The sequence below is a fragment of the Pipistrellus kuhlii genome, unplaced genomic scaffold, assembly GCF_014108245.1.
Source record: "Pipistrellus kuhlii isolate mPipKuh1 unplaced genomic scaffold, mPipKuh1.p scaffold_m20_p_2, whole genome shotgun sequence".
Classification (NCBI taxonomy): domain Eukaryota; kingdom Metazoa; phylum Chordata; class Mammalia; order Chiroptera; family Vespertilionidae; genus Pipistrellus; species Pipistrellus kuhlii.
Window position 1 is genome coordinate 6,222,403 of NW_023425515.1, and position 14,328 is coordinate 6,236,730.

General features: G+C 43.4%; 1 protein-coding gene across 8 annotated transcripts in view; it reads left to right on the top strand.

Moving 5' to 3' along the window:
* The window catches only part of PCNT (pericentrin), an 84,272-nt gene that overhangs the window by 40,992 nt on the left and 28,952 nt on the right, over positions 1 to 14,328 (top strand). For 2 of the 8 annotated variants that reach the window (XM_036446310.2, XM_036446316.2), the window contains exons 22-28: positions 4,570 to 4,799; positions 5,350 to 5,466; positions 5,579 to 5,599; positions 6,795 to 7,001; positions 9,152 to 9,322; positions 9,578 to 9,730; positions 10,874 to 10,966. In XM_036446310.2, coding sequence (XP_036302203.1) covers positions 4,570 to 4,799; positions 5,350 to 5,466; positions 5,579 to 5,599; positions 6,795 to 7,001; positions 9,152 to 9,322; positions 9,578 to 9,730; positions 10,874 to 10,966 — 992 coding nt within the window. Of the gene's footprint in view, positions 1 to 2,655; positions 2,689 to 4,569; positions 4,800 to 5,349; positions 5,467 to 5,578; positions 5,601 to 6,792; positions 7,002 to 9,151; positions 9,323 to 9,577; positions 9,731 to 10,873; positions 10,967 to 14,328 lie in introns of all 8 variants that reach the window. The other 6 variants (XM_036446303.2, XM_036446304.2, XM_045585329.1 and 3 more) reach the window with 6 other exon arrangements.

Genomic DNA, 14,328 nt, shown 5'->3' on the forward strand with positions numbered 1-14,328 from the left:
CGCCCTCATCTCTCCTGTTTGTTGCCTTAATTCTGTGAGCCCTGCCAATGGGTACTCAGCTCATGCTGACCTATGGCTCTAGGGTCAGAACATCCCACCTGTGGGCCATATAAGGCCCAATAATTTATTTGGTCTGGCCCTGCCAAGGCATTAGGGGTGAGTTAATTAAATTTTTGACCAAATATAGCATGCTAATTTTTAAGTTGATAATTTTGTATGGCTCTCGAGTGATGTTACAAATATCAAAAATGGTCCTCAGCAGAAAAAAAAGGTGCTCCTCCCTTGCTCTAGGAAGGCATTCAGGTCCCACAGGCCTGCCATTTCTTTCAGCAAATAGTGATTTTTAGGCTGTTCTTGGTTCCCACTCATGAGCAAAACTTTAAACTGTATTTGTAATCATTTCCAGACCTCTTGCTCAGCTTTCTCTTGTGTGTGTGCACACTTTTTGTCCCTTTTTCATTTTAGATTAAAGTTTTGGTATTAAAAAATTAGTCTAGCTTTCTCATTTCCCCCCTTATGTGTCAGTTTTTAACCCCTTTATATTCACTTTTTTCTTACATTTGTCTCATATTAACGACTGTGTAAAAAGTACAGCTGTGGGCATCTCTTTTACTCTGTTTAGCCAGGTTTTATTCCTGTGTCCATGGCTGTTTGGGTCTGTGGCCTTCTTTTCTGTTTTCCGCACTTCCTGTGGGTGCTGTCACCACCCTCCCTCCTCCACCCCGATTCCCCACTCCATACATACACAGATAGCCTTCTGCTGACTAATGCTATGTGTCCAGGGCTCCTTCTGCCTCATGGTCCCTCGTTCCCCAACATTGAGACCTGTCTTGTTTCAACCATTTCGCTCCGACCCCAGCTATGCCACACTACTGTCAAGCAAAGCTTTTGCCCACATTTGTGTGTATGTTTTGCACACATGTACACATGAGCTCTGTGTATTCTGTGTCATGTGCAAATTGCCATCTAACAGCAATAAGTTGTGGGTTATTTTCTCCTCAACTCAGTGGTTTCAAAGAAGGAAAACCTTGAGTACCTGACTTTTACCTTATCATCATCCTTAAGTGAAGTTGTAGTCGGAAAGATATAATTCTAGATTTGATTTTATTTTCCTTTAAAATGTGAGGCTATAACCCAATTTTTCTTTACATCTAGAATTTCTGCTGAGATGTTTTTATCTTGTTTATTTGCAGGTGATTTTTTAGAAATAACTCTTTGATGTTCTTACATGTCACTAGGGCGGGTTTTTCACATCTTTCCTGTTCTGTCTCACATTTTTTTCTTAAATCTGGGGATTTGTCACTCATTGTTTTTCAGACTTTTTTTCTCTTTTGTTTTCATCCTTTTCTGTCCCTCTGGAGCTCCTCATAGGGCGTACTTTGCAGAGGGACAGACCTTCCTTGTGCAGGGACCCATTATGTCTCAGCCTGCAAGTCCGTGTGATGGCCCCTCCTCCTCTCAGGGGTGACTGGTCCCACACCCTGTCCGTTCAGACTCATGGTTACCCGTGAGCACTGGTACTTCCAGCCCGGTCTCCTCCTCCTCCTCCTCCTCCTTCAGGTTCAGGACCTTGTGGGATACACAGATGCGGGACTATCTCAGGGGCCACACAACCCAAGTGGCTCTGGCTCAGGTTGGCCTGGACCTGGCTGCCCCCCGGTCAGCCCTTCTGTGGCATCATCTCTGCCCCCACCTGGCTTGGATCCTCCCTGGCTTGGCTCCTCCCTGGCTCTTCCCAAGGCTGTGCCCCATCTTGCAGAGAGGCCTGTCCCACCTGGGTGCCCGCAGTGCCTCGGAGAAGAGGGAGCTGGGCCAGGGAGGGACAGCTATGGAACTTTCTCCGGGGCCCAGACCAGTCTCTCCTTTGCTTTGTTTTGTTACCAGGAAATTCGTATATTTTATTTGGGATCTTCTGGGTTTGCTTTCATTTTCACATTGTTAACCCCGCTTAATTTCTCACTTGATCTCTGTCCCTTCCCCTCACTCTGCCACACAGTTGTGTGATCCCAGCTAGGGACTTGGCTTGTCAAACCAAAAGTGCTGGCCCTCCTGTGTGAGCTGTTTGATGTGCTTGTCAGCTCTTCAAGAGTTTTGGGAGGTCCTGGCATCTCCTGGGGAAATTCAGCTCTTCTGTTTGTCCCTTTAAAAGCCTTTAGGATCCAGAACCTGCTCTGACACCTGAGCAAACAGTCCTGTCTCAGTCCATTCAGCTGCTGTGACAAAACAGATGGGTTGCTCATAAACAGCAGATATTTATTGTCACAGTCCTGGAGGCTAGAAGTCCAAGGTCAGGGTGTTGGCACGATGGCCTTCTGGTAAGGGGCCTTTCTGGGTCACAGACAGCATCTTCCCACTGTGTCCTCACATGCCAAAGGCCAGGGTGCGTTCGGGATACTTTTAGAAAGGCTCTACCTCCCAAGGGTCCTGCCTCCTGATGCCATCACATTGCGGGTCAGGATCCAACATACGGTTTTTGGAGACAGACACTTAAACCCCTAAGCAGGGTGGTTTGGAAGAGCACGAGGTTTAGAGGTCGTCCAGGGCCAAAGACATTTCTTGCTGTTGCCACTGTCCTCTTTCTTGTTTGCAATGGTCACATTCTAGGTCGCACATTCTCCTGTTTCATTTCTGAAAGTGCTGTGTGTTCATTTGTAGGCGTTCCTGTCACTATAGCGCACAAGGACTCAGGTTTGTGAAAACAAACAAGTGATTTGTGTGCCATATGCTGTGTTTGCACCAGACTTCGCAAATGTTTGACTGAAGAGCAAAAAAATATTCCAGAGCTTTTGTGGCATACTATTAAATAAAATGATAACTTTTATCTTCAATATCATATGTATAAATGGGCATGCCTTCTTCTGGTGATGCCTCCGGCAGTAACTGAGCTACAGTGTGCTGTTGTTCAGGGCTAGGGGCTGTGGGGCCCTAGTTGGGAGAGGGGTGGGCCCGGTGGAGCTCCTTTGCTCTCTGCCTTTGCAGCCACGCAGATCCCTTCCCCTCAGTCTCTTGCATGTAGGCCATGTGTGCCGGCAGCCAGTGTCTTTTCTGCAGCACAGAGCCCTGAAGGCCTCTGTCTGGGTGGACGGTCAGGCATCGCTGATTGTCACAGCAGTGACATGTGAGCCTTGTTTTGTGTCTCTAAGGGCTGTGAATGACGCTGACCTAACTGCATGTTCAAGGCTAATTTACTGTAATTGCAAACGTACTAGCATGAAAATTTACTGAGACTGTTGTTAGTGGTGATAGTAATTTGTCATAAATAATTGACAGATTTTTATAAACCAGAATAATTAAACTCTGAAGACTGGTGAAATGTAAATCATATTTAGTATTTCAGTTTAGTCTAAACACTTAGGGTTCCACAGAGGCAAGCCTCCTTTTAGATGCTTGATTTATAGCTCCCACTTGAATTGCAGCCTTGGCCGCAGCACCCTGAATTAATTAATTAATTAATTTATTTATTTATTTATTTATTTATTTATTTATTTATTTTAAATCCTCACCCGGGGATATTTTTTCCTTTTCCTTTTTTTTTTTTTTTTTTAAGCAAGAATGAAAGGGAGGGAGAGAGAAAGAGAGAAACATCTATATGAGAAAGACACATATATTGGGTTCCTCTTGCTTACACTCTGACTGGAGCCAGGGACCAAGCCTGCAACCAAGGTATGTGACCTTGGCTGGGAATTGAGCCCACGACCTTTTGTTCTGCAGGCTGACCACTAAATCAAACCAGCCAGGGCTGCACCCTGAATTTATTTATTTATTCATTTATTTATTATTTTTAAGTATCTTTATCGATTTCAGAGAGGAAGGGAGTAGGAGAGAGAGAGAGAAACATCAGTGATGAGAGAGAATCATTGTTTGGCGGCTACTGCATGTTTCCTACTGGGGATCAGGCCCACAACCCAGGCATTGAACCATGGACTTGAACTATGACCACCTGGTTCATAGGTCCACACAATCTGGAACCACACTGGCCAAGCCTCAGACAGGACTTCTAAGTTGCATTTTATTTTTTCCTACTGGGGATTATATGTGAAGGATTATATATTATATCCTAGCAAGTTACCTGGTAACTGTCATTTGGGAACACCAAGATGAATTCTTCTCAGGCTTTCTTGTTACACTAGGCAATTTTCATGTAAAGGTTGCAATATTAAAATTTTATTTATTTATTTATTTTTGCAAATGTGCTTGAGTTTATTTTCGGCGGGTATTTGGCTACATTGCAGCTATGTTGTTGGGGCACGAGCTCGGTGTCTGACAGAACACAGGCCCATGCTGGTTTGCAGGATCTACGTTCCCTCATTTTGAGGTGGCTGTGCGGCAGGAGAGGGAACGAAGGTTAGATCCGTGCTGTGTCTGTGGGGAGTCTGGAAGCCTTGGGGACCCGGTGCTCCAGTCCCTGGCTAAGACTGGGTCTCGAGCTGCCAGGGAGCTGGCCGTGGTGTCATGTGGGGCTTGTGCCGGGCGGCGTCACTGCTAGTAAGCACATGTTGGTGTTTCTGGTGCAGCACAAGGACCATGCCCCGTGCTGAGGGCCTCCCCTTCTGTTCTCTGCCACTGTAGCCCTTCGGAGGGAAGTGGAAGCTGCCACCACAGAGCGGTTGGAGACCAGGCAGCAATGTGAGAAAGACCAGGCGACTCTGCATGCCCAGGTGAAGCTCCTGGAGGCCGAGCTGGAAGAGCAGCTCTCCCGCCATCAAGCATGCGCCTCACAGGCCGAGGAGCTCAGCGCCCTGCGGCAGCAGATGGTGTCCCTGGACAAGCACTTGCGCAGCCAGCGGCAGTTCATGGACGTAAGAGCGCTATAAATTGTCTTTGCCTCCCTGAAAGTCACCTTTCCAAGCCTGGCCCTTCTCAGGTCATTAAGCTTCTGTGGCCTGATGAGAAGATTAATGTATAGTAGACCTTCACGTGTCCTTGTCTCTTGGTAGATAGTTCAGACGTTGTCAACGTTTGATATATGATTCTGAGGAAACACCCATGGTCTTATGGCCACGCTCCTTGTAGTGGCTTGGGCAGGAGTCGCCTGCAGTGAGTTACAGGCCCTGTGTGCCTGAAGCCAGCTTGGACCTGCACTATTTGCTCTTTCTGACATTTCTCCCTTTCAACCTCTCCCTCATCCCCTGGGAAGGCCCTCCTCCCCATTTATCTCTCCTTCCCACAATGTCCACTCAAGAGGCCTATTGTCCTGGGCAGTGGCCACATGTATGAAATGGTTGTAGCATCAGACCTGGAGCCTTCTCTGTCCATCTCGTACCGTTCAGTGGTTCCCTTTAGGGGGGAGTGGATGCGACTGGGAAGTGACATCACAGTAAGCAGCTCCCACAATCTGCCTCGTAACAGGAGCAGGCGGTGGAGAGGGAGCATGAGCGGGAGGAGTTCCAGCAGGAGATCCAGCGGCTGGAGGAGCAGCTCCACCGGGCAGCCCAGCCGCAGGCCCGGGGCTCCCGCGACAGTGATGTAAGTCAGTCTGCCATGGGCTACAGGCGTGTGTGGGGGAGCGGTTTGTTACAGTGTTTTTAAACTTTATCTTTAAAAATATTTTTGCCTTCCATGTACACGGCAATGACAGCAGGCACAGCTGGATGAGGAGGTATGTGACCTCTGTCTATGCCCTGACCACCTGCATGGCTAGTGCATGTGACATATGGGCAGTGGTGCACCTGCTTCTGCGTCTTGTTGCTTTTTCTCGCATCATTCTGCTTAGTCTGGAACTGTCTGCTTCCTCTTGTCCTGGAGTGGCTGTAGTCAATTTGTTTATTCTTTTTTAAAATTAAATTTATTTTGAGAAAACTGTGGTTTCAATTGCAGTTGTGTGAGAAACAAGACACACAGAGATCCTGTGTGCCCTTCTCCCAGTTTTCCCAGTGGTGACATCTTGCAGAAGCCAGCCCAAGGTCACAGTCAGGATGTTAATGCAGACAGAGCTGCACGGGGCTCTCAACCAGATCCCCAGAATAGTTTCTTATTTCTGCGTGGTTATACAAATGGACCGCAGTGGGCAGCCTTCGGGGATTGCTTTTCGCTCCGCCTAGAGATTCTCTGGTGATTCATCCAGGTGGCTGCTGTATCTGTGCTTCATTCTTGTTTTTTATTGCTGAGTAGCAGTCTATTCCTCACTATCAAAACTCATTTTAATAACAAATATTATGTCTTTATTTTGTTATTGAGAGATTCCCAATCCTCTCTGCAGCCTAGGTCTACAAAGCCACGTAGAAGATCAGTTTTCTCTGAATTGCCTTGGTTACTTTTTTTTTTTTTAATATATTTTATTGATTTTGTACAGAGAGGAAGGGAGAGAGATAGAAAGTTAGAAACATCGATGAGAGAGAGTCATCGATCAGCTGCCTCTTGCACACCCCCCACTGGGGATATGCCCGCAACCAAGGTACATGCCCCCGACCGGAATCGAATCCGGGACCCTTCAGTCCCCAAGCCGATGCTCTATCCATTGAGCCAAACCGATCTTGGCTGCCTTGGTTACTTTTTTATTTGGGAAATTGTTGGGTTGGGTTTTTTTTTTTTTTTAATTGATTTTTTACAGAGAGGAAGAGAGAGGGATAGAGAGTTAGAAACATCGATGAGAGAGAATCATCAATCAGCTGCCTCTTGCACACCTCCTACTGGGATGTGCCCGCAACCAAGGTACATGCCTTTGGCCGGAATTGAACCCGGGACCCTTCAGTCCGCAGGCCGACGCTCTATCCACTGAGCCAAACCGGTTCAGGCGGGTTGGTTTTTGTTTTTTTTTAACTATTATGTTTTTTAAGCATTTTTTGTTGTTTTAGGTTGAATTGTTACAGGAAAAATTGAGAGAAAAAACAGATGAACTTAATGAATTGGTGATGAAGAAAGAATTAGCAGATAGACAAGTATTGATCCAGGAAGAGGAAATTAAACACCTGGAGGAGACAAATGCCAATACCAAGAGGAAAGTGATCCAGCTCCAGGAAGAACTGGAGAAGCAAAGAAAAGCTATGAAAGAGCTACAACAGGTAAACACCCTATGTTGTGTGGGATTCTGTCCAGGTCCCCGTTGTTGGTTCATCACTGAGAACTCTGAGCTGCTTGGGGCAGGTGGGCGAGGTGGGCCCTCCTTTTCACGAGGAAGACTTTGTTAGGGAGGACCTCAGACCAACTGTTGGCAGAGTTCCCTCTGACCTCTTGGCTTTTATTTGCTCTGAAGGAAAAATGCTTTGTACGTCTCCTGCACGATTTGTCCTCTGCTACATCACTTCATGGGTAACACTTCTGGTCACCAAGCGTGTAGGGGTTTCCACCACACCAAACAAGTGTTCAGTTCTCAGCAGATTCCAATGGGGTGTCTTAGAACTTAGTTCTGATACCATCCTCCTGAGTTAACGTCAGACCCCACAAGTTAAGGGCTCAACCTCCCACCCCTTAAAACATCAGATGCCCATCCCAGGTCCAGGTTGTATAGATCAGAAGTCCCCACAGTCCCTCCTTGGGTTTTATTAATTTGCTAGAGTCACTCACAGAACTCAGAGAAACATGTTACTTAGTAAGTCACCTTTTGTTATACAGGATATAACTCAGGGACAGTTGATGGAAGAGACCCACTGGGTGAGGTGTGGGGGAAGGTGCACACGGCTTCTGTGCCCTGTCCAGGTGCCCCCTGTCTCCTTATGTTCAAATGTTCGGCAACCTGGAAACTCTGAACTCCCATTCTTTGGTTTTTTATTGGAAGCCCCATCACCTAGGTGTGATTGATTAAATCATTTGTTGTTGGTGATTGGTTCGACCTCCAGCCCTTCTACCTGACCTCCAGGGATGGACTAAAAGGTCCAACCTTGTAATCACATTGTTGGTTCCCTGGCATCCATCCTTAGGTGACCTTGGGTCTTTCTAAAAGCCACCTCAGTAACATAAACTCAGGAGTGGCTGGAAGGGGCTTGTTAATGAATATCAAACACCTTTGTCACTCTTTTCACTCAAATAATTCCAAGAGCTTTAGGAGTTCCGTGCTAGAAGTCAGATAAATACCAGTATTTATTTTTATTATAAATTACAATATCATATTTATTATAATAGCGTTTTATAACAATTTTTATAGTACTCCTTAATAATTTCATAAATTTTCAAGATTTTAGGTTTAAGAAAGTTATTTCATTAAATACTTAGCACTAGTTAGAATTATTTTCATTTTTGAGTTTAGTAACTGTCAATTCCCCCAGTGAAAATGCCTCCAGTGAGTTTTCCTGGTGTTGTTTGGATTCTTTTGTTTGTATCTGAACACTAGGATGAGGCTGGAGGGCTGTGCTGAGGGTAGGAGACTTGTGGCATTTCTGATTATTCAGCATTTCCTCAAAGCAACCACTTCTGATACTTCATTTATTTAATGAGCTGGAGGTTAAAAGTTACATGAAAAGTGATGCTCCTTGAGAAATTTTATTTTTGAATCATTGGTTTTGTCCTAAGATAAATTCTGCTTCAAGGAGGCTAGTTTTTATCAGGTGTGTTAGGTTCTTGAAAATGCCCATGAAAGCTATTGAAGGAGTCAAGCTTGGCTCTTATGTCAGGACACCAACCTGGCCAGTTTCACCTCTTTTCACTTCCTTTCATCACTTGGAGGGGAGTGGTGCTTAGTACTGACTTGGGACAATTCCTCGAAACTGCTCTCCTACCACCCCCATCCCCCGCTAAGCAAACATTTACTGAATTATTAGATACCAGGGGTATAGGAAATGCCTTTTTTTCCTACACAAAGATGGACCAATGTGTTGTAACTATTTTATCCATATTAAATTTTCTTTGAAAGCTTCTTAACAGGCTGTTAAAATTCTTTGTATGCATATATTTTCATCTATTGCCCTGTTCTTTGGCAAAGTCTCTTCAGTTTTTTATATTTGCTAACAGTCAGAGACTATTTTGTATCTTGTTGAATGATTACTAAGGATCAGTTCCTCCAGTGTAATCAAGGGCCACCAGTGGCTCTCTGTTTGGGATTGCATCCGTCACCAAGCAGATCTCTACCTTGGAGCATGCTGGGTCTGGGGATCAGGTGTGGTGCGTGCAGGTGTGTGCAGGAAGTGCTGGGGATGGTTTACACTTAAATAGACAGCACATTGAGGCCCCTGATTCTTGAAATACTTGCCTAAAGTACATCTCATTTTTTCTTAAATAGGATAAAGAGGCACTACAGCAACAGCAGATGAATAACTTGCTTCTGGTGTCCACATTGCAGTCTAAACTAGATGAGGGCAAATGCTCTGTGCCTCCTGTGGACAGCTGCCCCAAGGACCCAGAAATCCAGTTAGAGGCCGTGCAGAGGGCACTCTTGCAGCGGGAAAGCGAGGTAAGGGGAGGGAGATTGGACGGGTTTCCTCTTTTCAGTGCCTGACACGTGTCCTCTGCACGGCTATGTAAAGGGCAGGACGTCCAAATGCTTGTAATTACTGCATATTCTTTGTAATTTTTAGCATTTTTATGTGAGTTATAGTAGTAATTTTTTTGGCATGTACTTTCAAATATTTTAGCATAATTTTAGTTATTAAATCATTTAGAATATTAGGTAATTTTTAATGTTTATCTTCATTTGTTTCACTAAAAGGTTTTAGACTTAAAAGAACAATTAGAAAAGGTTACAGATGACTTAGTTAATAAAAATGAAGAAGTACTACATCTGAATTTGAAATTAGACCTGCAGAACAACCATGCTGCCATCAGCATCAGAGGACTACAAGAAGAGAATGCGAATTTGAAGGTAATGTGACCATACCCACTTTCTGTCTGTTAAGTGCTGCAGCCCAACATGAGAACCATTATTTACAGGATCTGGGTACCTCAGGCCTTCCCAGGAGACTTCCTTCTGAAAAGAGAAGTGATTTCAGAAAGTGCCTGGCTTGTCTGTACTGAGGTTGGCACCTCGGGCAGCTCAAGAAAGTGTAGTGTGGAGGCAGCGCCTCAGAATCATGAGTGGAAAGCCAGAGTCACCTTGACTGGGGAAGTTGACATGCTTTCACCTCCGCACCAAACTCTTGCTTTTGATTTGCAGCACTGATGACAGTCATGCCTTTAAGGCTGCTTGTAGGAGAGGCATTTCACTAACTGCCAGGGAAACAAATCATAACTTGGGAACGATGGCCCTGCTCTGGCCATTACCAAGGTGCCCATTCAGGATGGAAACAAGTCTGTTTTTAAATCTTCTGTTATCTTAATGAAATTGTGCTTTTCAAGCAAAAACGAAAAACAGCCCTTATATAGTGGACATGATAAAGCTGTAAAGAAAACATAATCTTAAAAGATGGCCTTGAAATATATTGAGTTTAGAATAGTGTCCTCTGATGCCAACCTGGCAATTGTTTGATTAGTGAACTGATAGCATTGAAAGAAATCCTCTGTGTCATTTGTGCCTAATCCTCCCAAAGGCTTGCAACTGCACAATTTAGAATATCTTCAGTGAAAAGGAGTTTTAGATCGGTCCTAGAACCACTGCTTATCTTTTCAGTGGGCACTCATCCTTAATTACTACGTGAGGAGCATATAAGAACGGGCTTTACTTACTCTTTGGTGATTTCTTTATTGCCCCCTAACTGCTCCCCTGCTGGCCCAATTGCCCCAAACCAAACATGTCCAACTTGCAGCTGACGGGCCACATTTAAACGAGTCATGTGACCTGCCGGCCATGAGTTTGACATGCTTGCTTTAAACAAAACAAATGTGTAGTAACTGATTTTAGAAAACCAAACTAATATGTCACTTTAAATAGAACCACTTTAATAGAAAAACATTTTCAAATTGAGTGTTAGTATTGAAACTACAGGCTTATTTATTAGGATAGCTTATGTCTGTAAGGCCTGGGGACTAGTCCCACAGTAAGGCTTTATTATTATTGTCATTTCAATAGGAATTTCTGCAAAACAAAGAAAAGGAGATACTGTGTTTGAGCGAGCAGCTGGAGGCACAGCTGGCTGGGATGGGAAGTGGCACTCTCAGCGAGGTAGGTGGTCCTTTTGGTATGAAGGCATCTTGGGCTTTCGTGTTCTTGGTAGTTTATAAGTGTGACCTTGCGTCAACAGAGACCTCTGGGGTGATACTACATAAAGTGTATAATGGCTTTTCCCATGAATTTTGATAGAAGGTATAAGGCCCGAGGCAGCTGCTAGAGTAAAAAGAAGTTTTGTCTGAAGTTTTTTGTGTCTCCAAATTTCACTGTGACAAAGGCTAATGAGATATTTATGATCTGTATTGGTATCTTATATATTTGGCAAAATTTAAGAATATTATTTTGTGTTTCTTTGAGGAATGACTTTATTTTTTATTTAATATATTTTTATTAGTTTCAGAGAGGAAGGGAGAGGGAGAGAGAGATAGAAACATCAATGATGAGAATCATTGATCAGCTACCTCCTGCCTGCCCCCTACTGGGGATCAAGCCCACAACCTGGACATGTGCCTTGTCTGGGAATGAACTATGACTTCGTGGTTCATAGGTTGATGCTCAACCACTGAACTATATTTATTGGCCAAGCTTAAGGAATGCCTTTAAAACCAGCAACTAATTATTAAAATTTTATTTTTCAAATATATTTCACATACAGTATTAGTTTCAGGTGTACAGCATAGTGATTAGGCGTTTCAATACTTTTGAAGTGATCCCCCTTGATAAGTGTACTATCTATGTGGCACCATACAGAGTTATTGCAATACTAGAGGCCTGGTGCATGAAATTCATGTGCTGGTTGTGGGAGGGGGGTGTTTCTCAGCCCAGCCTGCACCCTCTCCAGTCAGGTACCCCTTGGGGGATGTCCAACTGCTGGTTTAGAATTGAGTCTACACCAGCAATCAGACATTTCTTTCACAATCCGGGACTGCTGGCTCCTAACCACTTGCCTTCCTGCCTGCCTAATGGCCCCTGATTGCTTCTGCCTGCCAGTCTGATTGCCCCCTAACTGCTCCCCTGCTGGCCCAATCGCCCTCAATTGCCCTCCCCTACAGGCCTGGTCCCCCCCAATTGCCTTCCCCTACAGGCCTGGTTTCCCCCAACTGCCCTCCCCTGCTGGCCTGATCGCCCTCAGTTGCCCTCCCCTGCCTGCTTGATCTCCCACACTACCCTTCCCTGCCAGCCATCTTGTGGCGGTCATCTTGTGAGGGCGCTAGGGCCACCAAGGCTTTTATTAATATAGATTACTGATTATATTTCTTATGCTGTACTTTATATCCCCATGACTATTCTGTAAACTTGTACTTTTTAATTTCTTCACTTTTTTCACTCAGCCCTCCAACCTAACCCCCTCTCACCTGGCGACCATCAGTTTGTTCTCCATGAACTTGTTTCTGTTTGCTCATTTGTTTTGCCTTTTAAATCCCACATATAAGTGAAATTATATGCCATTTGCCTTTTTCTGTCGGACTTACTTCACTCAGCATCATATCCTCTAGGTCCAACCATATTGTCACAAATGGCAAAATTTCATTCTTTTTTATTGCTGAGTAATAATACATCTTCTTTAGCCAATTGTCTATTGATGGACAAATCATACATCCAATAAGGAGTTAATATCAAAAAATAAATAATAAACTCATACAGCTTAAAACCAAAAACAACAATACTTCAGTTCTTCCATATCTTGATTCCATGTGTTGGCTATTGTAAATAATGCTGCAATTAACACACAGGAGCATATATCTTTTTGAATTACAATTTTTTTGTGTGTGGTTTTTTTTTGGTGTTTTTTTAAATAAATACCCTGAAGTGGGATTGCTGGATCATATGGAACCTCTAATTTTCATTTTTTTTTTTTTAGGAACCTCCATACTGTTTTTTATAGTGGCTTTACCAATTTACATTTTCACCAAGAGTGCATGAGGGTTCCCTTTTCTCCACATCCTCACCAACAGTTATTTGTAGATTTATTGATGATAGCCATTCTGACAGGTTTTAGCTGATTATCTCATTGTGATTCTAATCTGCATTTCTCTTACAATTAGTGACATAGAACATCTTTTCATATGCCTTTTAGCCATCTGTATGTCTTTTGGGGGAAAGTGTCTATTTAGGTCTTCTGCCCATTTTTTTATTAGATTGTTTTGGTTGCATGAGTTTATTTTGGGTTTTTTAAATTATGTTATTTTCTTAGGTATTTATGCCTGTATTTATTTATTTGTTAATTCCCACTTGAAGAAATTTTTTTCATTGATTTTTTTTTAGGCCAGTTGGCATGTCTCAGTGATTGAGCATCGACCTATGAAACAGGAGATCAGGGTTCAATTCCTGGTCAGGCCATATGCTCTAGTTTGTGGGCTCAATCCCCAGTGTGGGGTGTGCAGGATTCAGTCAATCAATGATTCTGTTTCATCATTGATGTTTCTATCTCTGTCCCTCTCCCTTCCTTTCTGAAATCAATAAAAATCTATTTTTAAAAAATCAGAACGACACCTAAAATCTAAATTCTCCCTTTAGGAAAATCAAACAAATCAGAGTTGTTTAAATATTTACTACATACACATTTAAAAGGTGGAAAAATATTAGTATGTAGGTGTCACTGACTGGGAAGTGGCCAACTTAGATCTTCCTCAGAATTCTGACAAAAGAGGGCTGGGCTCTGGGGCAGTGCCCAGCAGCCTCAAGTGGAGTATCCGAATGAGCTGCCCAGCAGCAACAGGATTTTTCTTAGAGGTAGTTAAGTAGTTGGGATACAGCATTTTGGGAATTTTTTATATATTAACTGTTATTTGGTGTCATTGTTAGTTCTTACAGCTGTTTTGTATTTCAAGCTGTGAAGACTCTACTCTTTTTTTTTAATTTTTATTTATTTATTTTTTAAATATATTTTACTGATTTTTTTACAGAGAGGAAGGGAGATGGATAGAGAGTCAGAAACATCGATGAGAGAGAATCATCAATCAGCTGTCTCTTGCACTCCTACTGGGGATGTGCCCGCAACCCAGGTACATGCCCTTGACCGGAATCGAACCTGGGACCTTTCAGTCCGCAGGCTGATGCTCTATCCACTGAGCCAAACCGGTTTCGGCTCTACTTTTTTTTATTTTTTTATTTTTATGTTTACCTTTATTTTATCTTGTTTTCTTGTGGTAGGAACACAACACAAGTTATTTCCTCTTAACAAGTTTTTAAGTGTACAATACAATATTGTTAATTATAGGCACAATGTTGTACTGCAGATCTCGAGAACTTCTCCATTTTGTATAGCTGAAAGTGTATGCCCGTTGAGAAGCAGTTTTCCATTTCCCCCTCTCTCCTAGCCCCTGGTAACTACATACTAGTCTTTGATTCTGTGAGTGTGACTATTTTAAATACCTCATATCAGTGGGATGATGTAGTATTTGTTCTTCTGTGAT